At 39.5% G+C, this 24,936-nt stretch overlaps 3 protein-coding genes, 1 long non-coding RNA gene and 1 other non-coding gene across 12 annotated transcripts in view; 3 read left to right on the top strand and 2 right to left on the bottom strand.

Moving 5' to 3' along the window:
- Window positions 1-1,384, top strand: part of LOC131246870 (uncharacterized) — a 50,296-nt gene extending 48,912 nt beyond the window's left edge. For 6 of the 8 annotated variants that reach the window (XM_058247322.1, XM_058247321.1, XM_058247324.1 and 3 more), the window contains 3 exons: window positions 305-387; window positions 482-567; window positions 1,022-1,384. In XM_058247322.1, the coding sequence (XP_058103305.1) occupies window positions 305-387; window positions 482-567; window positions 1,022-1,165 (313 nt within the window). In that variant the 3' untranslated portion in view covers window positions 1,166-1,384. Of the gene's footprint in view, window positions 1-304; window positions 388-481; window positions 568-1,021 lie in introns of those variants that run through there. The other 2 variants (XR_009171526.1, XR_009171525.1) reach the window with 2 other exon arrangements.
- Window positions 1,385-4,193: 2,809 nt separating this feature from the next.
- On the top strand, window positions 4,194-12,217 carry LOC131246869 (large ribosomal subunit protein uL22y). The gene is made up of 7 exons (XM_058247318.1): window positions 4,194-4,297; window positions 4,392-4,428; window positions 5,059-5,099; window positions 10,825-11,055; window positions 11,173-11,275; window positions 11,615-11,682; window positions 11,927-12,217. Exons 1-7 carry the CDS (start codon window positions 4,295-4,297, stop codon window positions 11,993-11,995), a joined length of 552 nt encoding a protein of 183 aa, XP_058103301.1. The 5' UTR covers window positions 4,194-4,294; the 3' UTR covers window positions 11,996-12,217.
- Window positions 6,845-6,975, top strand: LOC131247749 (small nucleolar RNA snoR74). Its single transcript, XR_009172020.1, has one exon. It is a non-coding gene; the product is annotated as a small nucleolar RNA snoR74 (small nucleolar RNA).
- A 1,385-nt stretch (window positions 12,218-13,602) lies between the features above and the next one.
- On the bottom strand, window positions 13,603-13,868 carry LOC131246868 (uncharacterized). The gene is made up of 2 exons (XR_009171524.1): window positions 13,730-13,868; window positions 13,603-13,668 (listed from the first exon to the last, which is right to left on the bottom strand). It is a non-coding gene; the product is annotated as an uncharacterized LOC131246868 (long non-coding RNA).
- Window positions 13,869-13,872: 4 nt separating this feature from the next.
- LOC131246867 (F-box/kelch-repeat protein At3g27150) lies at window positions 13,873-16,440 on the bottom strand. The gene is made up of 2 exons (XM_058247316.1): window positions 16,155-16,440; window positions 13,873-15,259 (listed from the first exon to the last, which is right to left on the bottom strand). Exon 2 carries the CDS (start codon window positions 15,065-15,067, stop codon window positions 13,952-13,954), a length of 1,116 nt encoding a protein of 371 aa, XP_058103299.1. The 5' UTR covers window positions 15,068-15,259; window positions 16,155-16,440; the 3' UTR covers window positions 13,873-13,951.
- Between the last annotated feature and the right edge of the window lie 8,496 nt (window positions 16,441-24,936).

Genomic DNA, 24,936 nt, shown 5'->3' with positions numbered 1-24,936 from the left:
TGGAAGACTTTAATGGAAAGGGCTTTACGTTGTAGTTCTTGAGTTCTTTTGGTTTCCTTTAATAAATTACCTACGTCAATCAAGAGTGGACCTGCCTTACTTTTCGGTCAAGCTCTCTGCATACACAGTGGGTCCCACCTGATGAATGGCTGGGATGTGACATGCGTGTGGCATCGTCTGGACCTGTGTTGGCTTGTCAAAACTCTACGATCACATCCATTCTTCTGGATCTCACTGCAACTATTGGTTTCAAGGAGAATTTCCCTGTTTTATTTATTCTTTTTCTTTGTTTTTCCAATTTCAGCTCTTTAGAGGAGGTATGGGTTTCAGTCCTCAACATAACAGGCCCATTATCCAATTGGTCATTTGCTGACAATAGTCTTCCAGGTGAGCTAAGACGATATCTCATTCTGCTTTTCTTGTCGGATGTGATTTTAGTTATTTTTTACTGTATCTTGATTCTTGTCTTTGCTCTTTGTAGTTGCTGTAACAGCAGACGGCATTCCACCCTCATATATCTTGAGACTCAGCGGAAAGAGGCATGAGAACTGGACCTTCTGGTTAGAGGTGAAGTATCATTGCAGGCCATTGACCGGTTTCTGCAGAATTGTCTTTTTGGCCTCTGTAGGGGTTTTAATTTCAGCCTCATTGTATGCAATAATAGAGGAAATATGCAGTGGTTAGTTGAAATCAACAAGATGTTTAGTTCTGCACTTCCTCCAGCAAACATATAGGTGCATGACATGTCCACCACTCTGCTGTCCAGGCTGTTTATTGGTGCAGCTCATCCTGAACGACACATGCCCCAAAAATCGCCCTTACTGGAGGAGTTTTTGGAGATGTGAACCATAAATAGCAGAGCCTGCAAGGTAAATGGTCTGGATTGCCACCTGTATAGTTGCTGGGCTGAAGTGAAAAATGGCTTTTGGTTTGGTGGAGCATCATAAAATACCCACTTGATGGCGATGATAACATTTACGTCATACCACAACAGAATGCTGATCCATGGGCATGTTTGCAGGCTAACAGTTCGGAAGCTGTGAGGGTGGATGTAGCTGTACTTGACCAGTATCTAGTTGATGATTTGAGGAAATTGAAGGGCTTTTTCCCAAGCTGGGTAGATGTTACTGCTTATTCAATCTTTCTGTCAACCTACTCCTTTTAATTTATCTTTGGATTCTCTTTGGTGGTTGCTATATGGACATGTACAAAGTAAATATTACTCTTGCTTTTTCTTTCATTGTCTTCGTTTTTTTTTCCTCATGTTGATTTAGTAAGGTTTAACGACTACCACCTTGCATTCTGGTGGAGCTTCACTGTTGCACACCATGTAATACCTTTTCAGTAACCTAATCCATTGATCATGGCCTTTTGCATGCCCCAACATCACCCCTGTCAGATGGTTCCTACTCTAATCTTTGGGTGTATGATCATCATGGTGGATGCACATGTTAGACGGGTACAATGTCACATTCATACTACATGGGCCCATGATACTCAACTTAATACTCCTTAAGGCTTCCATACTAACCTATTGCAGTTTTTTTTCCCCATAAAAAATCATTTCTAAATAAAAGTAGAACAACAAAAAAGAAAAAGAAAAAGGTTTATTTATCAGATTCCTATGAAGATTAAGAGAAATGATCACCTCCATGCTAACTTAGCATACAGCATCTTTACCACTGGTGTGATCAGGTAGGCCGCACTGTTGAAATAAATAGGATGGTGGTGTATCTCAAGGTAATAGGCATGACTGGCCCAATGGGTGGATTGGCCTGGTCTTGAGGACAGACCCTCATTGTAGAATCAATTGTTTTGAACGAGTCATATGTCCTACAGATAGCATATGATGGGAAAAACCAGGCCAGGTTGCATTCTAAGTTAGCATATAGCCATATGCAGGTTATTAATTCCCCTCGAAGGCTGCTAATTGGGCCAGATCCATACTCTCCCCCTTTGAGACAAGGGTGCTTAGCAGTGCGCCATGTCCCTGTACCTGCATGAAGAATTTATAAAAGACATTTGATCCATTCATCCATCAGTTACGGATCATTTATTTACATTCGTAGTAGCAAAATGCCACTCTCATATTAACAATGATGGGCCCATTCCATTTGCATGAAAAAAGTGGACGATCATCAATTGGACAGTCCAAATCACCAACGTTCAATGTACAGATGTGGAGGACTACTTATTCACCGCAAACGAATGCTAATAACTGTCCCTACCCAGTGGGTGGATCCGCAAAATAGCTTTGGATGACGTATTTACTCATGGTAAGAGATGTGAACTTTTGATTTAAAAAGGAAGTTAGGACTTCTTGGGGTTACCTCTGTCAACTGCCCATAATCGTGCCAATTAACAGGGAACCCATGCAACCAAAAATTAAGTGTGGCCTACCTTAATGTCCATGTGACATCCACAAGCTAATGTTAGGATAGATATCAGTCCAAAAACAAGGCAGATCTCGAGCTCAGAAAAGTCATGTTGGCCACGAGGTAGGAAACAGTGAATGTAGCTTTGGTGGGTGGATCCCTGACTCTACCCTGACTATGGGGCCCACCTTGATGTATGTGCTTTACATCCTATCTGCTTTGACAGCTCATTTTATAGCATGATCCAAAAAATGAAGCAGATCCAAATCTTAGGTGGGCCATACCACAACAAACAGAGATGATTGAATTCCCACCATTAAAAACTTCTTTGGGGCTACAGGGATGTTTATTTGCTATCCAACCAACTTATTAATAAGGTGGCAAAGACCTCGATGAAGGGACCACACAAGTATCAGCTTCAATGTTTATTTGCTATACAACGAACTTGTTAATAAGGTCACAAAGACCTCAATGAAGGGACCACACAAATTTCAGCTTCATCCAAAACTTTCGTGGCCCACAAACAGCTTTTAATGGTTAATCACCACCATTTCCTATGGTGTGGTCCACCAAAGATTTGAATCTGCCTTATTTTTGGACAGCATGGATGTAAGGGACATACATCATGGGTTAGAACACAGCCATGGAAACCTTCCTAGTCCATTGTTATGTTTATACGCCACCCATGCTATTCATAAGGTGAGTCCAATTAGGTTTCAATGGTGGGGAGTCCTTGTTTCCAAATAGGTATCAAATTTTTATTTATTTATTTATTTTTTGTAATAAATCTTGACATGTTTCAATAAGATACATTGTGACGGTAGATGTTGCATTTGAGTTTGTTTAGTCAGCTAAACTGTTGGATTTGACTGTAGACATTGGGCCTCCTGATAATACCCCCACCCAACAAAATACCTCAAATATTGAAAATATCTCGAAATTACTGAAAAGGAGATTTTCTCATTGTATTCATGCAACCATGGTTCTTTCAAGCTTAGAACCCATTATACTTGTCTAAAAGAACTCTTCAACGACCAATAAAATGCATTCCACCAGCATCATACATATTGCTTGGGTCTTTTTTCAATACTGGGGTGGATCACACATTGCACACTACACACCAACTCTAAAAAAATATTAAAAATACTGGTGTATATACAAAAATAACTCTAATGATAAATGTCAATTGACCTTTGTTGCGTGTTCATTTCTTTTGCTAAGACACGTACCCTGCCACCTTGTCTGATTCGACTTGGATTCAATTTGTAATGATACCACCAAATCAACCACGACTCAGTCGAATTCCTACTCCACTCGGGATCGAACCATTCAATCCCTTTAACCATGACTCGGACACCAACAATCTGCAGATACTTGCATTGGCACAAGTGACAATATATGCAATTCAAATTAAACCGTCCAAAATCAACTGGCAGACGGAGTGGAGATACCTCGTTTCAACACTTGAGGTCTTGGTATCGATCCCTAGCATCGAGTGTGTGTGCTGACATGGGTGTGAACTAACAAGCTAACCCAAAAAAAATAAATTAAAATTAAAATTAAAACCGACCAAAATCGTGGAACTCCACTGTAAATAGAATATAAACCGTTGATTGGTTTAATGTTGAGCATCTATTGGTTATCAACAAATCGAGGAGTCGTGATATCAGCTTCTTCGTTACTTTCCGGACAACTATGGTGGTCCTACTAACTGGACGCTTTACACATTATCCACACGAGGATTTTCCGAGTGCATGCATATCATCCATCACACACGGCCCGATCATAAAAAAGGGACGAATTGGTAGAGCTTAGGGTTTCTCACTCTGCTATATAAACAAACAGCTTCTCTTGTTTTACCTCCTCCTCGCCTCCATTTTAGCTGCAGCGCCGAACCTCTCGCGGCAGCAGCAGCAGCCATGGTCGGTCTCTCTCTCCTTCTCCTTCTCTCTCCCCTAGCGTTCTTCTTTGTACTGATTTCAACCTCTCTTCCCGCTTTTTCCTCTGTATTTTCAGGTGAAGTATTCGAGGGAACCCGACAATCCGACCAAGTGTAAGAATCCTCCATCTTACCCTCTATTTTCTTGATGATTTTCTCGTCTGATCTCTGCTCTCCATGTGAAAAATATTGATATATCTGCTGCACTTGAGTTCCTTTTCTTTCGTTTGAAAAATTGGTCTGTTCGTATCTTTTTGTTGTTAGAATTGATCCCCCATTCTTTCGATTTGAAGATCTAGGGCTTTTATCGGTTGTTGTGGTGTTGAATTCGATGTTGTATGTAATGCACATGAAGATCTAGGACTCTTCATCGAACTCGGCATTGAATTTGATCTTGTTATTGAAAAAAAATTGAAGCATTAGGGTTTCTTCGTCTGATTTGATAGTCAATTCGATCTCATTTTCAGTGAGGATGGAAAACTATGGTTTCTTCATCTCTGTCATTGTCGTGTTAGATCTCCTAGACTATGGTATTTGTTTTCCAATGTTGATTTTCCCGTTGAGTTTGGGGTTCTTCTCAGCTACCTCATCTCCTCCTTTTTTTTTTGGCAATTTATAGTTTGCTGCTGATATTCTTCACTTTGCATGGTCATTTGGATTAGGCTTGAAAGGTCAAAAGCGTGTAGGAAGTTTTGGTTTCAGAAATTTTTTTCTAATCTGTTTTTGTTGTGTTTGCTTTCTCAGCCTGCAAGGCCAGGGGATCGGATCTGAGGGTTCACTTCAAGGTACATCGACCTTCATCCTTTTACCTGTTTCTGCTTCTAAGCATTTCATGTGAATTTTAGTAATCTTTCAAAAAAATGAATTTTAGTAATCTCATATATTTTGGAATTGTGATTGTTACTAAAGTTGGTTTTGATTTCTCTAAGTCAATCACTATCTATCTGGATACAATATTTAGCTGCAGTGTAAGAATACATTAATTGTCGAAGTGGACATGTTACCTTGTATTTTATGAATTGATATTTCTATATTTGATTCTGGACCCATATTGGATACTGTAAAAGTGGGCTCTTGTAGGTGTGTAATCATAGTAGGGCCAAGATGGTTAGAGCTTTGTCTTAGAGAAAATTGAAAGAGGGAGAAATGTGCATGCTTGATTTAATTTATTAGTAGGTTAAGTTTTAATTCTTGGATTGTGAATATTGTGGGAGCGATGAGTATAGTGTCTAACCTGGTTGTCCTTCTGTCTAATTGACTATAAAGATTTGAATGGAGTGGAAGCTAAGGCACTTATCCAGGATCTTCGCCTGATTTCCTTCCATGTTTTTGGGACGGTTCATAGTAATGCAACTGCTCGAGTTTGATCTCATGGTTAACTCAATAATCTGCAGGCTATTGTGTGTTTTGTGAATATTCTTAAAGAACTTCAGGAACTTGCTAGAGAAACTTGTCAAGAATTGTCTTCTTCATGTCTCTTATTAGGTTACTGATGCATCTCCTTAAGGAAGGTCTTCACAATGTATAGAACAATCCCCTCCCCTTGCTTGAATTTCTCATTTGTCTTTGTCAATTTTGTTATGCATCAAAAAACGAAAATCTCAGTTTGAACAGTTATACCAAGATCTTCTGTTTGTAAAGCTATGTAATTTCGTCATGGATACACAATTCGGAGTTGAACATGGACTTGATCTCTTAGAGATGGGGACCATGAAACACCTTATATGCTGCCATGTCCTTACAAATATATAACGATATTGAAAAATATCATAACCGTCATCACCATCTGTGCCTTATCCCAATTAATTTGGGTTGGCTACAGGAATTCTATTATACCATTCCACTCTATCAAGGACCATAACTTCAGCTAGACCATAGGTCATCAAGTCTTTTCTTACTACCTTCACCCATGTCCTTTTTGGCTCTCTCCTTGCCCTTTAGAGCCTTCCATTTGTACATCTCACTTTGTATATGATATTGAAAAATATGTTATATAAGAAAACATGAGATATTGGAAAATGTATCTCTTAACTAAAATGCACTAACAACTATATAATAGTATGTGATACTGTTAATGTATGAGAATGGAAAGGTACGGTCAAGTGGTTTTTTTATTTTATTTTATTTTTAATGTTTGACATGATAATTTTTTCTTTTCCCTTTTTAGAAAATAGAGCACCGTTGTTACATAGCTTGGTAGTTATCTGGTCCTCCTAGTTGCCACTGATGCTTGAGTTTCAAGTTAAGGTGTCATTTTGTTATCTGGTGTTTGTCTTTTTGCTTCTGTAGCAACCAACTGTTTGGTGAAGATTGGAACTCATATTTAGGTATTTTTAGAGCTGTAGCATTCTTTTTCTTGATCAGCATACAAACAAACACATTCTTCCACAGTGGTCAGTTTTTGCTGGTTGGGAATGCTTCTTCTTTTGACATTTTAATCATTTCAGGACGATTTTTTATCTTTTCCATGGACTTTTCCAAATGTTGACTTGTCGTGAGTTTGTTTTGACTGGGGTTTTTAACCTGAAGAAAAAAAGCAGTGGCCTGTTGTCTATATGAGCAGGTCTCTCGTAAACTTCAGGGAAACTGAACACATTGTTATTGGGTGAACCTTTGTAAGCTTTGTCAATGGCAAAAGGTTCAGTAAACAATGACACATTAAATATTAACTTAACCTCATTAAAAAGTTATGTCACTGCGGTTACCCTAGTATGATGTTCTTCTGAACATTTTTAAAGCTCATATATGCCATTGTAATTTTGTAGAAACTTCCTAGTAAATTTTATTTTTTTAATGAAGTTCTCAGCCAAAGCTAATTGCTTACAGGTTTCTTTTTGTTTTGCAATTTTTTCATACAAATGTGTCAAAAAAATTTTGTACTTTGTGAGGCTAATGAGATCATGATGCTTGCCAAAGGAAGTCTCATTTGCCTACCTAATCTCTTGATTGGTTTTTTCTACTTTTTTTGCTTTTAATGGAATTGAGGTTGCTCGTTAAATATATTTTTTATCCAGATGTTTCAGTCAATGAAGCATGCTGCAAAATTAACGAGCATTGTGGAAATTGCTGATGAATTATACTACACTAATTTCTCAATTTGAAAATGAAGTTATGAACTCTTTGAAGTATTTTCCACAATTCAGTGTTGGCAATATGAATTGTCATGGGATTTTTTGGGAGCATCAAACTTCTATGCATCAATATTTGCGTAGTGTATTGGGGTGGCCGATGCCATTACAATACAGCTATGTACCATTAGCCAATGTTCAAAACCATGGGTTCAGTACATGATGGGCCACTATAAACTAACTCCATAAATGGATGAATGTTATGCTGCTATTATTTCTTAGGATTCTAGGTAAAAATCTCATTTCTTGCTGGGTTATTAAAGCTGGTACATGTTTATATAGAAACTCACTAAGAGCCTGTTTGGCTTCGCTAAATAGTGTTTTTTTCTTTGTGATTTTGATTCTGAAAATTACTTTTTTAGGATTTAAGTGTTTGGTTAACCACTCAATCAATTTTAGGAAACCAATTTTCAAAATTTGCACATTTTTTCACAGCCTTAACCCCTTTTTTCTATAATGGTTTCCACTTCTACATGCTTGCAAAGATCTCTGTCCCTTGTTGGAAGGGTTGTTGATGGCACATGAGTGTAGAGCTGTACACATTACACGTGCCACCATGGCACGTAGGTCCAAGATTAAATTCATCCACTGGATGGTCCCAGCCATTTTTGCCTTCAAATTAATTGTCTTCTCAGAAGCTGGGCCACGATATTAGAAACAGGTGGTTTGGGTTAGAAAACCTCAGCCAAGTGTCTTAGAGCCGTACATTTATTTTGCAAACTGAGGCCCACTAGCCAGTGGATCAAATTCATTCTTGGTCTAGGGCATCAATACAGTGGTGCCTTTCCAGTGGATGGATTGGATCTCGGACCTGCGTGCCATGATGACAAACGTGTGGTGCGTACATGAGTTTATTGTACTTGTGCGTGGGCTAGGCAAATCTCATTTGCTAGATGATTTCTGTCATTTGCTTTTTGGATGAACACCTGTATATTGTGCTAGTGCTTGATGGTTCTGACAATAATTTGTCATCTTCTGGTGATGCGTTCCTTGATTATTAAGCTGCTCTTGCTGCCTCTTTAGTAATGTTTAGGGAATTTAAATTTGCATATTTTCATCTGGTTATTTTTGGGGATCAATCATGGTTTATACTGTTCCAAACTGTTACCCTCTGAGGAAGGTATGTCTGGGTTCTGCTTCTTCCATCCTATGCTGCCTTTCTATGCCTAATGAGTTCAAAACTACCAAGTGCTGCACCTCTGTTGTGTACTTTTAATGTTTGGTCAGCCACTGTTAGATTATTGAGTGCATGGTGTTTTATGAATCACAGGACCATCTTTGTCATGTTATAATTTGGAAGCCTTGCTGAGTTGCTTAATTTCACTGCTGTAATTTGAGTCTTTGCTGACTTGTTTCTAATTTTCGTTATCAACTGAGATGGTGTGTGATCTACTCAACATTATGCACATTTGTTCCTTTTGTTTTATAGAGCATTGTGTATGTTTGCACTCGTGCTATGTACTCTTCCTCATTAATCACACAGGTTCCATATATAGCTATCTTGTCCTACCTTAATGATGTATGTGTAGGATATCCAATCCATGCAAAAGGTGGTGGGGACCACTTTGTGTGTAGATCACCTTGGGTAAAAATCAAGCTAGTCCATGCATTGTGCGGGCTGTGCCATTGAAATCAATGGACAGCAGATGGTCTGACTAGGCATGGCCTATTTAATGCTTTGGTTGACTTGATTTTCACGGCACATGACCTTCATTGGGTGGTTCGACACGCATGACATGTGGTGGTTGGAAAGGTGTAGTTGTATTTTCCATGTATGCGTCTCATGAATCCTTACAAAGTTTCATTAGTGTGTAATTGCAGAATAGGATCAGTGTAGCTGATCCCGTTTGGTTAGGATATGGCTTAGGTGACAGTGATGATGATGAGGCAATGCTTGTATTGTATCAGCTATCAATGATAATAAATAGTTGATTGTTTCACATACCCATTTGTTGCAAGCACAATGGTAGATCTCACGTATTCTATACCCCATGCCTATGGCTGTCCAATCAGTGTGCCATGCAGGGGCCGTATACCCAAAAAAAAATTAAAAATTGCAATGATTGGGATTAAGATTGCTCCATTGCTATGATTCTCATTGTGTGAGCCATCCATTGTTGTCCATAATGAATGAATGGAACCACACAGATGCCACACATATGTACTTGTATTGTAGAAGTTGGACTTCCAGCCGCACAGGTGGACTGGATGTCCCATTTTACTCATCCTCATTGAGACCTAGTACTGCTACTGAGATGCTGCTGCGGGCTTGGATGGCAGACTCTTTATGTTAGAATTTTTTTTCCAACTTAAAATGGTAGCAACTCGTCCTCCTCACATGCACTGATATATGGCTATCTAGAAAATCGAAAATGTGGGTCCCATTGTGTATGAAGCATAGCTATAAATTCATACTGACCAAGCAATGTAACCCTGCAATTAACGGGCTATCAAATGGATGTGTAAGGGTAAAACAGTGAGTGGTCTGAATTTACAACATAAAAACTAGTAAGCACTTTTGCTGACTCGGCATCATTGTTATCGAATTGCATATGTGATCATGAGCAATCGCAAATTTTAAAAAATATAAAAATAGGGAAATTGTAAAAAAAATGTAAAAAAAGAAAAAGAAAAGAAAAGAAACTAAGGGGAACTTTCCTAAGTTAATCGATAACTAATTTTACATATTTAAAATACATTTGAGAGAAATAAAATCGATTAAACAATGAGTTAAACATCAAGTCATCAACACTCAACAATATAGTTAACAAGTAAGAAGTAACAACAAAATCACCGAGCTATGTATTTATTATTGTAGAAAATCAACAAGCTATCTTCCTTGAAACTTGAAAGTGCTTGAATCTTTATTTTCCAACTTCCAAGAGATTGAGAGAGAGAGATTAAGATTACTTGGAATTAAGAAATGTAAGAGAAGAAGAGAGTAAGAGTTTTGGGGTAAGAATATTGCAAATGGAGGAGGTTTGGACGCCTTCAGTTCTTATAAAGTAAAAGGTTGTATTTTTTTTTTTGAAAAAAAATAAAAAATAAAAATTAGTGTGACATAGCCAGATCGCATACATTGCATATGCGACGCATATTTCCACATATGCGATCTGCATATGGATGTGCAAAAAGCATCAAAATGCACAACATAAAAACAGTTTTGATAAAGTCGGCCTTTATGCCTCAAACCCCCCTTTGGAGGGTGCCTCCAGCATGCCGTGTGTATGACAATCTGCTGTTTGTATATCATAGTTCGACTTGAAAAGTGAGATTTTGCACTCCTATGGTATACTAGGACTTCAGATCCTTGTCCGCTTATCTTTATCTTTTATTTATTTTTTCTTATCAGAATACCCTTTTATTTATTTTTTCTTATCAGAATACCAGGGAGACTGCCCATGCAATTAGAAAGTTGCCCCTAGTGAAGGCGAAAAGGTATCTCGAGGATGTAATCGCTCATAAACAAGCCATCCCCTTCCGGCGATTTTGTCGGGGTGTTGGCCGTACTGCCCAAGCAAAGAACCGCCATCCAAACGGGCAGGGCCGCTGGCCAGCAAAATCTGCAAAATTCATCCTGGACTTGCTCAAGAATGCTGAGAGCAACGCCGATGTACGTTATACCCTATCCTCGTGGTTAATTTCTATTACTAAAGCTAATCACCATCTTCTTCAACCCCACCTAGTTTCTTCTTTGACATGTTACATGATAATAAAATTTTATTTGCAGGTGAAAGGTTTGGATGTGGACACGCTGTTTGTTTCTCACGTCCAGGTGAACCAAGCCCAGAAGCAGAGGCGCCGAACGTACCGTGCTCATGGAAGGATTAACCGTAAGTTTTTATCTCATATATCAATATTAAGGATTAACCGTAAGTTTTTATCTCATATATCAATATTAAGGATTAACCATAAGTTTTTATCTCATATATCAATATTAAGGATTAACCGCAAGTTTTTATCTCATATATCGATATTAAGGATTAACTGTAAGTTTTTATCTCAATCTCATATATCAATATTAAGGATTAACCGCAAGTTTTTATCTCAATCTCATATATCAATATTAAGGATTAACCGCAAGTTTTTATCTCATATATCAATGTTATTTGGTCTGCTTTGTGAATTTGTGCTCTGTATTAACAACAAGATGCTGTGCTTTGCTCTGCCAGCCTATATGTCATCACCTTGTCATATTGAGTTGATTTTGTCTGAGAAGGAAGAACCTGTCAAGAAGGAGGTAAAAAGCAAATTCTTGAATCACTCTCCTTCTTGTTTCACTAGTTGCAGTTATGTATGCCTATAGAATATGCAGGGAAAAAATAAGTATATGTGCCCCTTTCCATTCAAGCAAAGGAAAAATAGTCCACAAGAAATGATTCAGCCCATGTCCAAACAGATCCTGAAGCTTTATTACCACATAACACGTTTGCTCTTGTTGTTTTGCTGTTAGGTCTAACAAACTTAATTGGTTGATGCTGCAGCCTGATACTCAGTTGGCTCCAAGGAAACCCAAGAAAGCTCAAGCTCTTCGCAGCGGGGATTCATCTTAAGTGGACCATAGGTAGAAGGCAGCTCTGAAATTTTTGAAAATTTCGGCTTCATTTTATGTTTTTCATCATTTCTGTAGTCATGCAATTGAGAACTTGGTGGTGTTTTGTTTGCCAGAAGTTTTGACATTTAACTCTTAAGGTGTTCTTTTAAAAAAAAATAAAAAATTATTCTAAATAGTTATGTTAAAAATACTGTGGTGGAACCTCATTAAATTGGTTTCAGTACTAATTGGTGGGTGACTGCATGAGCTAAAATTGGTCTGTGCGACTTTTATGTGGGGGCTTTCTTGATGACTTGTATCATGAAGAGGGTTGTTACCCGAACCCCCCACTGTAGGTATATGATATTTTTTCCAGACCTAAACAAGCATGTTTTTTTTTTTTTTTTTTTTTTTTTTTTTTGAAGGCCTTATTCAAGTAGGTCCTACCTACCATGCTTCTGTTTGTCAGTGAGCGGCTGTGTTCACCCCAGGCCCCTTCATCTCCGAACAATGACAAATTCTTTGAATAACAAGAAAGAAGGAAAAAAGTTCTAAGCAAGATATTCACTCCCTGCAGATGCTTGGCGCCATTTAAGCAAATCAACAGGATAGGATTGTCCAAACAACTGTTTATAAGATGGAAAATCAACAGGCAAAAGGCTCACCGATTGGATTATTTCAAACCTTTGATCATTTGGCTCTTTTGCTTTAAACATGAACGGCCAACATATCCTTTTGGTATGATCAATTGTCGAAACAATTAAGTCAAGGGGATACCTATAAAATAAATGGGTTGGATCCTTGGATGTTATGCTATCCTTGGATGTTCTGCTATATGGAGTTCATAATCAAATGGGTTGCATCGTTGAATTTTATGCTATATGAGGTTCTTGATCAAAAGATTTCATTGGCCGTTGCCAGTAACGTGGGGCTCACCCTGAATGGTACTGGCTAGTCCTATTTTGTTCATTGGCTCCCCGTTCGTTGATTTTGAGTGTGGCCCGCCTGCGGAACGGAGCTTCATGTGTTCACATACACGTGAACTTTACCGCATGGCCGAATATCATTCACTTTAACGCGTCATCCTTCCTGCTTCCTCTCCATGCAAATAGAAGCATGATTGGTTTAAAAAACTCAACCAAGAACTCAAGAAGCAAAAACTAACTCGACTTGCTTCTTCCTTATATATATATATATATATATATATATATATAAGGCGTAGATCACTAGCAAAAAAAAAAAAAAAAAAGCCTGAATATCTGAAAGCAAGCATTGAATGGTTGTATGTGCAACAAATACTGGATTGAGTTAGATTGAAATAGTGCCCTCTCATCATGCCCGAGTCTTAAATTTTCTGAATTACAAACCTTGTTTATGACATAGACCTAAGATGCATTAGGCTTGTTTGGATGTACCCCAAATCGCAATGGGTAGTTTTCTATAAAGCTGTATTTGTAACAAAGAACAAATACAATACCTATGGTGCTATTATTAAAATTCTTTCCACCCCGGATCAATAGGCCATTAGTTTTGCCAAAATATTCAAACCTCCTGCAATTTGGAGTCTATCATAACAAGACTAACATTCAAGAACAGATTCAGACACCAAAGCAGGAGAAGAGAGACTTTGACACAAACGTCCATCATAGCTAATCTTCAATGGAGCTTCACATCTTTCATACTGTCAATGACCTGAATAACAAAGCCTGAAAAGGCAAGCATGCATCTTCACATCTTTCATACTGTCAATGACCTGAATAACAAGGCCTGAAAAAGCAAGCATCTCAAAGGATAAAAATATATAATCAAAGAAGGCAACACAAGCCACGTCCTGATGTTCCAAACTCGCAGTCATTCATGAGTTCATTCAGAAAACAAAAGGTCCTTGCATTCTAGCTACCAAGTGAGCTTTTATTCTAGAACCCTTGTGGGGAGGCATTTCCACAAAAGCTTAATCAAGGGTCAAAATTCAAGTTCAAGCTACCATCACCGAACAATTGAAAACGAAGGGGCTTGAATGATGACCGTTGCTTCTACGAACCTGCCATTGCAAATTGTTGGAACCTGGATTGGGGCAGCAAGTACATATGGTCATCACACGGATTCCGGGAGCATTCTGTGCACTGCCCATGACAAGTAGCTCATTGCCCAAGGACTTGAATGCCACTCCCCAACCTCCTCTATCGTCTGCTCTCACTGGCACAGGTCCTAACTCCCTCCATGAATTGCTTCCTTTCAAATACACCTTCAGCTGGTTTGAAGGTGCATCAAGCAAATAAAGCTCGTTATTCACAACAGCAACAAGTGGGGGTGATCGAGCAAAACCTGGGGTGACATTTATCATATCAGGAACCAGGTCCCACACATTCCTTTCCATGTCGTAAAATTCACCACATGTGAGGTCTCTGTTACGCTCGTCCACCCCACCAATCACATAGAACTTACCATCCATGTAACATCCAGAGCACATCTTCCTCTGACGGAGCATATTAGGAAGCAGTTCCCACGATCTCGTATGTGGGTTATATTTCTCAGCTGAATTCAAGACCTCTATTGCCCTTAATCCTTCACTCCTAATTCCACCTGCTACACAAGCAAAGTCACCGCAGCTGGCAGAAGCAAACAAGCATCTTGGGCCAATCATCGGTGGGCCCCTGAACCATCTGTTTGCCAACAATTCATATCGCCAGATGACCAATCCTTCAAGCTCCCTACCCGAAACTAAAAGGTGAGTTCCCACACAGAAAGACTCCTTGTCCCCAGATGTAAAGCACCAATCGGAAGGCAACTCAGGAAGATCCCTGCAAGAGCCAAGGCGGGGATCAAGAGCTCGCCAACGGGACTCCCCACTTGCTAGCAAGAATACCGATGGCTCTCTGATTCCCATCTCTTTCCGGATCTTGTACAACTCCCCGTTCCTCAACAAACTAAGATAACGCTGGTTCACGAAGCAGAGCTTTGCGTGCTCTGAAAGTGGGACCCGAGCCAAGATCAGCAGCGCAAGATCATCGCTGAGAGACGGGACATAGGAATAATCTGCATCCTGAGGTTCGACAGTGTCCAAGGAACCAGCATTTTGACTATGCATCATGGTCTCCGCAAATCACCAACTATTCCAAGAAGAAGAAGAAAAAGGAAATAAAAAAAAAAACAAGCCTTTCGATCCCTTCCAACTCCTCGGATCCTGACTACGAATATCAGCAACCATCAAAGATCACGAACATCGCGAACATAATCTCTCCTCCCTCTTGCTCCTTCCTTCAACATCATATTTCTTCTAACCCTGGAAAAAAAAAACAATATTACTCGAGAAAGAAACGGACCCCCCATCACTGAAATCAACAATAATCTTAAATTCTAGAACCAAAAGAAGATCTTTTTTCAATCTGTTCTCTATGAACTGCCAGAAATACCAAAAATCAAATCTTTGAGGAGTCGCTTGGCAGTGTGGATTCTGAGGGATTTTTGTTTTTGGGAACGTTTGGTAGCAAAGATTTTGGCACCGTGAAGATTTTGATTCATCCAAAAGCCCCTCTTTCATTCCCCTCTCAAAGCTGATTAGCAAAATCCTCTCCATTCCACATGTTTCAAAATCCATGCTGCCAAACAACCCCTTAAATTAAGGAATTCCAACCCAAATTTCATATTTTAGTTTTTTAAATTAACGACTGCAAACTCAAATTTCAAATTCAAACATTAAAGAAATGAATCCTAACGCTAATTTCAAATTCAAGCTTTTAAGTTAATGTGAGAGAGAGAGAAGAGAGATTTTCATTGACAGAAACCCTAACCCTAGTTTCATTCCAGGAAAAAAAGAAAAGAGAGAGAGAACAGACATCCACCCTATTTTGCAATTCCAAAACCTAGTTTTCAAATTCCAGAACTGAAAAAAGAAATATTCTTTCTTCTCTTCTTCCTTTCTACCCACCAAACAGAAACCCCAACCCTGCTTTCAACTTGCAGATTTTTTCTACTTTTGTTCTGTTTTGTTTTGTTTTGTTTTTTATTTTTAAAAAAGGAAAAAAAAAAAAGAAGCTTTTTAGCCATGTATAAACAGAAAACCTAAACCCTAATTTCAAGTTCAAGAAGAAAAGAAGAAAAGAAGAAAGGAGTTTCTTTTTTCTTTTTTCTTTCAGAATCTCAATATGTTGGTTTGGGGGATGAGGGAGGGAGCGTACCGGAGAAGCCATCCAGTGGCGATGTACGGTTGAGAGAGAAAGAGAGAAAAGGGGGTATTTTCTTCTTCTAATATTCTGGTTTGTTTGAAGGGAAGGTATATATAAAGAAGAGAGAAGAGAAAGAGAAGAGAAGCGAAGAGAGGAGGCCATGCAAGAGAGAGATGAGAAGGGAAGGGAAGGGAAGGGTCGTACGCTTGTCGATACATGGCCGTATGTATGGGAGTTATTAGAATATTAGTAGTGGCCAGTGGGGGATGGATTTTCGTGATTAAAATACCTTCCCATGTTTTCTTTATTAGAGAGAAAGACGACATCTCGGGCTGTTGATCTGGTATTGGTTCTAACTTCACACACCTTCTCCCACTCCCATCCAGCAGCTTAGATGACATTGTGGTCCACCTGATACGGTTTGGATCTCTGCTTATTTTCTGGGCTTATTTCCTAACATGATCCGAAGAAGCATTTACATAGAATGTATACATCAAGGTGCGCCCCACATATAACATGAAATGAATACATCAAGGTGGGCCCCACATATAAGTGCGGCATTATCTGCCTGAGCTCTATGGCCTATCATGTTGTCGTGTATGCAAATCAACTCCGTCCATCAAATGAGAAGTTTTACATGACCCTGTCCAGTGGCCTACACAAACCAAACAACTTAAAATTGCAACTAAAACCTATGAAGTTGATGCGGAGTCACTGCATGAGTTGAGTTCCCAGTGATCTCCCAACCTGATTGACAGGCTTCCTGAAATATTCACACCACGGTGGCTACACAAACAAACAAACAAACAAACCTATGGTTTCCATCTCATCCCCACCGTCCCCTCTCTCGTGCCCACCTGAGTTGTGGCATTTGTAAGATAGAAACTGATGGACGGAGTGGATTTTACGTATATAACATGGTGGGCACCAAAGACACACGGATTGTTTTGCGTGCTTTGCCAAACATGTGTCGTAAACAATTCCGGCCCTCTTTTACCATAGAATGGACCGTTGGGGGAAAATGATGGACGGTTTGTATTAAGTGCACACGCTGCTGCTGATGAGTAAGAAGACCCGATGCGCGTAAAGGAATTATTATGTTTTTGAGAGGCCCACCAGATGAACGGTCTGGATCTCGCAGAGCTGCTAGAATTTGGCAGGTGCTCCTTTCAATCTCAGCCTAATAGTAATAGACATCCGCTTGAGCTCCCGATCAAACCGGTTGGTTGGTCCCGGCCCGGATTTTGAACTGTTTCCGGCCATGCGTTTTCAAATTCTGATTTGGCAGGCCCGAGCATGGCCCATTGACACCCCTTCCACTGTCGGAGTAGAAGTGAATTTCCTACTAACACCCCTACAAAGAGGCTGTGCAACAGAAACTCCGTTGAGACACCGAAGCTAGGTTTCTGTAAAATCTACTCCGTCCATCAGTTTCTAAAGATTATTTAAGGTTGTTATAACAAAAAGAGAAAGATCCAAAACTCATGTGGGACACACCACCGTAAACGGTTAGGATGGAAATTCTCACCATTGAAACCTTCTAGTGCCCACCGTGATGTTTACCTATCATCCAATCCGTTCACAATGTGGGTCTCTCAAGAACGAAGGGAAAGCACAATTATGAGCCTGATATAAAATTTCGGTGGCCGCATGAAGGTTTTGTTGTTGTGCGTCACCATCCCTCCTATTTCCATGGTCTGTCTCACTTAGGTTTTGAATCTGCCATTTTTGGATGACATCCGAGCTGGCGCACTAATGGACGGAGTAGATGTCACACAGACATCACGAGGGCGTCCTGAGAGCTTTTTGTTGCACAGGCTCCTGTAACTGGTTGTGGTAAATTCGCATCAGTCCATCGGAGTCCTTTGCAACAAGTGCTGTAGCTCAAGCATGTAACACCGAAGCTCTGTGGGGCCACTGATTTTGTTCGTGCGAAATCTACTCTGTCCATCTGTTGAGACCCCTCATGTTCGGACTTTGAGTCCAATAACCAGACCGACCTAAACTCAGGTGGACCACACCACAGGAACAGTCGAGATAGAGATGCCTACCATAGAAACCTTCCTGGGGCCCACCGTGTGATTTCTATTCCATCCAATGCGTTCTTCAGGTGAGGCCCATCAATCATCCCGTTCAAAAACTGAGTTGGACCACAACGTATGAATTGAGAGATTTTAGTGTTGAATTTACATTGTTCTAGTGGTGTGGTCCATATGATTTTTGCAACGATATTACTTTTAGTTACCGTGAAATGAGGTGGACCAACTAATGAACGGATCAGATTTCGTAGAAACATCAATTGTACCCCCCCACATAGTTCGGGTGTTACACGAGCTTCTGTCAACACGCGTTGCAGAGGATTCCGGAGCACAGTACAAATTACAAGGGTTGGAGTCTTCCTTCCTTCAACGACCGAGTTTTGGGCGCGGATTGGATACTGACAAGGTCAGTAGCTAACTCGCTACTGAAGTGACGTCACCAAGCTATGTGGACCCCACCATGATTCATGTGTTGTATCCATACCGTCCAACCATTTTTAGAGATCGTTTTATGGCATTACAAAGAGAATTAAATAGATATAAAGTTCAAGTGGACCCACCATAGAAAATAGTGGGGACAGTGACATCCACCATTCAAAACTTCTTAGGGGCTAAAGTAGTTTCCGATGAAGCTGGTATTTTTGTTTTCACTTCATCCATCTCTATGTTAACTTATGAAGTGGATGGATCTCAACAATACATCACTGTGGGCCCTATAAATGCTTCAACGGTGGGTGTGACAGATCCCATGGTTTTCTGTGGTGGGTCCACTTAAAATTTAGATCTATCTCATTCTCTTTGTAATGAGATAAAACGATCTCTACAAATGGTTGGACAGGATGGATACAACACAAGCATCATGGTGGGGTCCACAGAACTTGGTGACGTCACTTCAGTAGCGATTTGGCTACTGACCTTGTAAGTATCCAATCCGCGCCCCGAGTTTTCCGTTTGTAAGTGCACTTGGACGGTTCCCATTCGAGAGGACGTCATTAATGTTTAAAACCAGCCCGTGAATGGTGCCGATCATCCGTTGTTACACGTGTCGATGAAAGTGCGGTGCACAGGAACGGAAATCGGTGCGCCGTGCTCAAGTGAATAGTGATGTTTCCTGCAACTCATACTCTTTATCGTGCCCTACCACGTATAACGGAAATGTGGAGAATCAATTAACTGATCCAGACGGTTCATCTGGTGGGCCACTGTATGATTTTATAATAAAATGGTTCTAACCATCTGATCGATATCGCAAAGCAGACGGTGAAGGGTTATTTGGAACGGTAACAGGTCTGAGAATTAGGTACCCGAGCTTGTCCTCCTCGTGCGAGTTTTGTATCGTAGATGATTTTCTATGAGTTCTACCAGATGAATGACTATGATTACTGGCATGACTGCCACGTGTCCAGAATTTGCAGGAGCTGATGATAAGAATGATAATGCATGATGCCCGAGTATGTGACCTCTGCAAAAATGGCAGATATATGAAGTTTTCTGAGAAATGTCCACTATAAAAGAGTTCCGTTGGCGTCGTAATGCTGCTGGTTTGCATCAGCGAAATGAGAGAGGATTAGGTGCGGCCCTAACCGCGGTGCCCAACTTGATGTATTTATTCTATATCCACGCCGTCCATCTGGTTTTACAGATTATTTTAAGGCATGAGCCAAAAAATGAAACAGATCCAATTCTCAGGTGGACCATATCATGGGAAACAGTGGTGATTGACTATTAAAGGGCTAATTTATTTTAGATCAAGCTGATATGGAATTTTTCCTTTCATCTGGGTTTTGTGTCCTTATCAACAGTTTACATGGAAAATAAACATTATGGTGGGCCCTAGGAAGTTTTCAATGGTAGAATGTTCAATCACCACTGTTTCCTACGGTAAGGTTCACCTGAGACTTGGATCTTTTTCATTTTTTGGCTAACGCCCTAAAATGATCTTGAAAAACGGATGGACGGAATGGATATAGAATAAATACATCAAGGTGGGCCCCTATCGACCGCACCGGGTAAGGCCGGGCCACACCTAATTCGCTCCCCAGCAGAATCAAACTCAAAACGGAAAAGAGTAATCCACTACTCATCTCAAAAGAGGCGGTGAACCATCACTGCAGTGTAGGCCTTCTTCTCCGCGCACGTGGGATCACAAACGGAAATCCAAACCGTCTAAATCAATGGTCACATTGCCGATGGAGGATTGCCTGAATCTTACAACAATCGGTGGATCTTAACCATCGTATTTGATTCATGAATTTTTGGGAAGCTAAACATATATATGAACCGTCCATCTGACGGCAGCCAATTGTGTGGTCAGGATCATTCGAGCAACTGGTTTTTAGGCTTTACTCCATGCATGTGGATGCTGTCTTACAGGCAATACAACTAAAAAGAGAGGAGTTGATTGATGCTCCTGCGCGGAGTGTGTTGGTCCATACACAGGCGCTCCAAAATTGCACTTACGTTAACTCAAATTCAGTTGTCCAAATCAGGGGACCCACTGTTAATAGGTCGTCATCCTAAGATCAGATTAATTAACAGTCTTACCCTTTGATTCACGGACACTTGTTTTATGAATTTGAACGGTTGGATATTATATATTCATCTCAGCCGTGCAATATATGTCAACTGTTCAACTAGCTAGTGTTTATGCTCATTTTCAGCGACTCAGGGATTGGTTCACCATGTTTTGACATCATGGGCTTGTATTTGGAAAAATCATACTCGCACCGGATGATATCTTTCACCGGTTTTCTTTCGACAATACACATCTCGTTAACGCAACACAGACCCGTACCCATGCTTTTAAGAAAGTGAACCGTCGCATGCCACGTGGTCATAATTATTATGCCCATTAAATAAGAGATGTGTTGCATGGCTATAAAAGACCCATTAGACAAGCATATCTTATCTCCCAATTATATATGATTTCATCAATGAGGTGTCCCTTACCGTCTTTCCAAAAATCAGATGAACATCCAAGCAAATCTAGCTATACTTTGGTCTCAAATGTTTGGGGACCACGGAAGCATGCAGAGATGAATCAAGTGAAGTAATTCTGATACACCAAGCGAGGACAACATAAACACTCTGAATTTAATATGAAAAAATTCTTATGGAAGCAAAATCACAATATAAAACAACAGAAAACACTATTAAAACAAAATTTACAAAAGATAGAGAGAATACCCGATTCGAATAAACATCGAATCTCTTTTTACAAGCCCTTGAAATCCTAAGAACGAATTAGAAAGCCATAGATACTTCCCAATCCCAATTACACTCAAATATATAACATAGAATCAAATTATATATTTAAGACATCTATTAACACCAAATCAAGAGAGAGTGCGAACATTAGGCAAATTGGTTCTAATTTCGTACATCAATCAAAATTAAGAGAACATGAGAGCTCAACGAAAATATTTGATTTAGCCAATTCAATAACATATTAGTGTCAAGTGTCATCATCTCTCCCGCACTCCAAACTATTTAGGTGGTGGTTTGATTGGGTTAAACAAATGTAGGAGGTGAGCCATTAGATGAGTGGCCATGATCGATTTGAGGTTCATATCAACAATCTCCTAATTAATCTCAAATTCAATTAGTAGGCCACAAACATATCCTATCAAAAGGATCATCTATGAGGAGAAGATCCATGAAGCCATTAATTCTGAATCGATGCATGAAATTTTCTTATCTGGAATACATGCCATAAAACGCAAAAGGATCCAAGATCAACAAGTAATCCCAACAAGGGTTTAGCCGTTCTAACAAGCTATAAAAGGAACATGCAAAGAAGAACTCAAGGACCCACGTGCTAAATATACATATCCACTTTCAATTTATCTTTCATTTATAGTCTATCTTTACTTTTATCTTAGCATATCATAACATGGTTTTAATATAGATCATTACTGTCCATCTTCCACCACTATAATACTGTAGGATCATATTAACCATTCATAATCCTAAGTTATTATATCCTTTGATCAACTTTGTTCTTACTCAGGCTTTAGATTTTGGTCATATTCTGCTAACCATTTACTTTGATCATTTGTTTGTCTAGACGAATTAAATATTTATTTCTAGTCTAATTATTTATTTATTTTGATTGCAACAAGTCATAAATTCGAATATCAATGAAATAGATATTGTTTTGCTTTATTTTTTTTGATATTTTTACTTCTTTGAGAAATATAAAATTAAAGTATGATTGAACCAGTCCTTAATATTCAAGACAAAAAGACTCTATCTAGAAGTAGGGCTGAAAGTTGGGTAGGTTCAACTTGACCGACCCGACATTGAGTTGGGCTCGGGCAGGATGTATCGAGTCCGATTTCAAGCTTGGTCTATACAAACACCAACCCAATAAAACTTGAGTTGGGCTTGAGTTAAGGTATCGGGTTGCCTAACTCAACCCGAACCCAATCAATATATAAGTTACTTATAAATTATAATTGAGTGTAAATCATCGGTGTTGAAGGCACAAGAAATTCCAATGCCGTCGAGTTTCATTGGTACATATAAATTGCGTGCCACACAACACGTTTTTAAAGGAGTAGTTGTCTTATATTTTAGCTTGCTTGTCTAGAAAAAAAATAATAAAATTCTTTACAATAAATAACTACTTATATAATTAATAAAATCATATATACAAAAAACAAGTGTGTATTGAAATATAATAGACGAATGTAATAACGAAAATACTAGCATATATCCACCCAGCTAACCTAATCGAGCCCACCGAGGTTGGGCTTGGGTTGAGAATTTCCAACCTGAGATGGGGTTGGGTTGGGTTAAGGTTGAGGTACAGAACCTTGAGTTGGGATAGGGTTGAACATCAACCCGACCTAACCCGGTAGACTTTCAGCCTTGCCTAGAAGTGCTAACCCCTACCTTATCATAAATTACCTAATCACTGTTCTAAATAAGTGGTTGAGAGGGTAGCTAGATCATGATTCTTGTCTCTAATCAGTCCAACTCAACATGAGTTACTGCCATTCAATCAAACATTAGTACAACTCTGGCACACCTGCATGTATCATAATTGCATGGAAATCTAAAACCAGGCCGTTGATTCTGCGTGTGACTTCTTGTTTGATTAACTACAGCCAACAACTAGGCATATAAAATAAGATTAACTTTCGGTCCATGATTTAGAAGTGGGTTCACCCATTTAGACGGTGGGTTCCCTGTACGTCAATTGTACAATTTTTTTAGTGTATGCGGATCAACCATCCACTCCGACAGAGCAACAAGGGTTTCTTTTCAAAGAAATGGTGGTGTACTACCACCGCAGTATCGTACTCATGCACTATCTCACTCGGCTGCATGTAAGCAACTATCTCAGCCGTACGTCCAATGAAAGAGTCAATGAAAAATTGACACGTGCTCAGCCAGACGGGCGGTAGAGATGGCATGTCTAGAGTTCGTGCGTGGAATGCGGAGGCATCATGCAATGCTCGAGCTTATCGACTGTACAGTGGGAAAGGATTGGCTACTCCCCCTGCCACCAGCCCAGTGGCGGGTGGTCGGTGGTTTGCGGGCTCCACAATGATGTATGTGTTACATCCATTCCATTCATCCATTTTTAAAGATCATTTAGAGAATCACCCCAAAATTGAGAGGGATATAAATCTCAGGTGGAGCACACCACAGGAAAACAATAGTGATTAGATATCCACCATTAAAATCCTCCTAAGGTCCACTGTACTGTTTATTTGACATCCAATCTGTTGATTAGGTTATACAGGCCCAGATGAAGGGAAAAAACAAATATCAGATTGATGCAAAACTTTTATGGCCCCCAAAAGATTTTTAATGGTCGACGCTCATTCAACACTGTTTCCTATAATGTGGTCCACTTGAAATTGGGATATACCTCATTTTTGGTTTAATACCATAAAATGATATGGAAAAATACATGGGCAGCATGGATGAGACACATACATCATGGTGGGGGCCACAGAGCACCGACCATCAGCGATTGGCTGGTGGCAGGGGGAGTAGCCAATCCGTTTCCCTGTACAGTGCTTTTCGGGCATGGGGCCATTGTTAAGTAATTATACAGTTGAATTATGGGTTATGAATTGTCTACATTCAATTAAATTTTCAAATAAATGACCAATAAAGAACGGTTAAGAAACAAAATCGAGCAACGGTTCTCATTCCCACAGTTAAATTCTAAAAATATTCTACCAATAACATCTTTCAATCCTGGTGATTTTTGGTGCATGGACCATCTATGGCAAGCTCCATCGTATCAACGTTTTAGGTCATTTGAACCATGGGCTCATCCACTGTAAAATCTTCCTGCCACTTCCTTAGAATTAAATAACATATCACTGATCCACGTGGCATGTTGTACCCATTCACTAATTTGGATGCCGCCCAACTCAAATTTTTATTGAAGGGACGATTGGTTGGAATTTTCGGTGGACATCAAATGGATGGTTAGAAGAGAATAGCATTCTAGGGCAACAAGCAAATGTCCATTGTTCAAATTATTTAAACGGTTGATATTGTTGTACCCTATTTCACAATGATCCTCAAGTAGCCAATTAGAAAATGATACAAGTTGTTGCATTGAAAATGTATGTGTGAAAGATTTCTTAAAACATTTAGAGCACTTTCACCGGAAGTACAGTTAACATGGAGTTGAGAATACATGTTGATTGATAACGAAACACGGCCGAAAAGTTCAAGAAATAAAAGTCATCGGGCCAAAAAAAAAAAAAAGATTAAAATGATATGAA

This window comes from Magnolia sinica, chromosome 5, assembly GCF_029962835.1.
Source record: "Magnolia sinica isolate HGM2019 chromosome 5, MsV1, whole genome shotgun sequence".
Taxonomy (NCBI): Eukaryota; Viridiplantae; Streptophyta; class Magnoliopsida; order Magnoliales; family Magnoliaceae; genus Magnolia; species Magnolia sinica.
Note: the sequence above shows the minus strand (reverse complement) of the source record. Positions and strands in the feature narration are given on the sequence as shown.

Coding starts and splice junctions, on each gene's coding strand:
- LOC131246869 (XM_058247318.1), top strand. Junction 5,100..10,824: donor ATCTGAGGGTTCACTTCAAG/GTACATCGACCT, acceptor TTTTCTTATCAG/AATACCAGGGAGACTGCCCA. Junction 11,056..11,172: donor ATGCTGAGAGCAACGCCGAT/GTACGTTATACC, acceptor TTTTATTTGCAG/GTGAAAGGTTTGGATGTGGA.
- LOC131246867 (XM_058247316.1), bottom strand. CDS start 15,067: ATGATGCATAGTCAAAATGCTGGTTCCTTGGACACTGTCGAACCTCAG.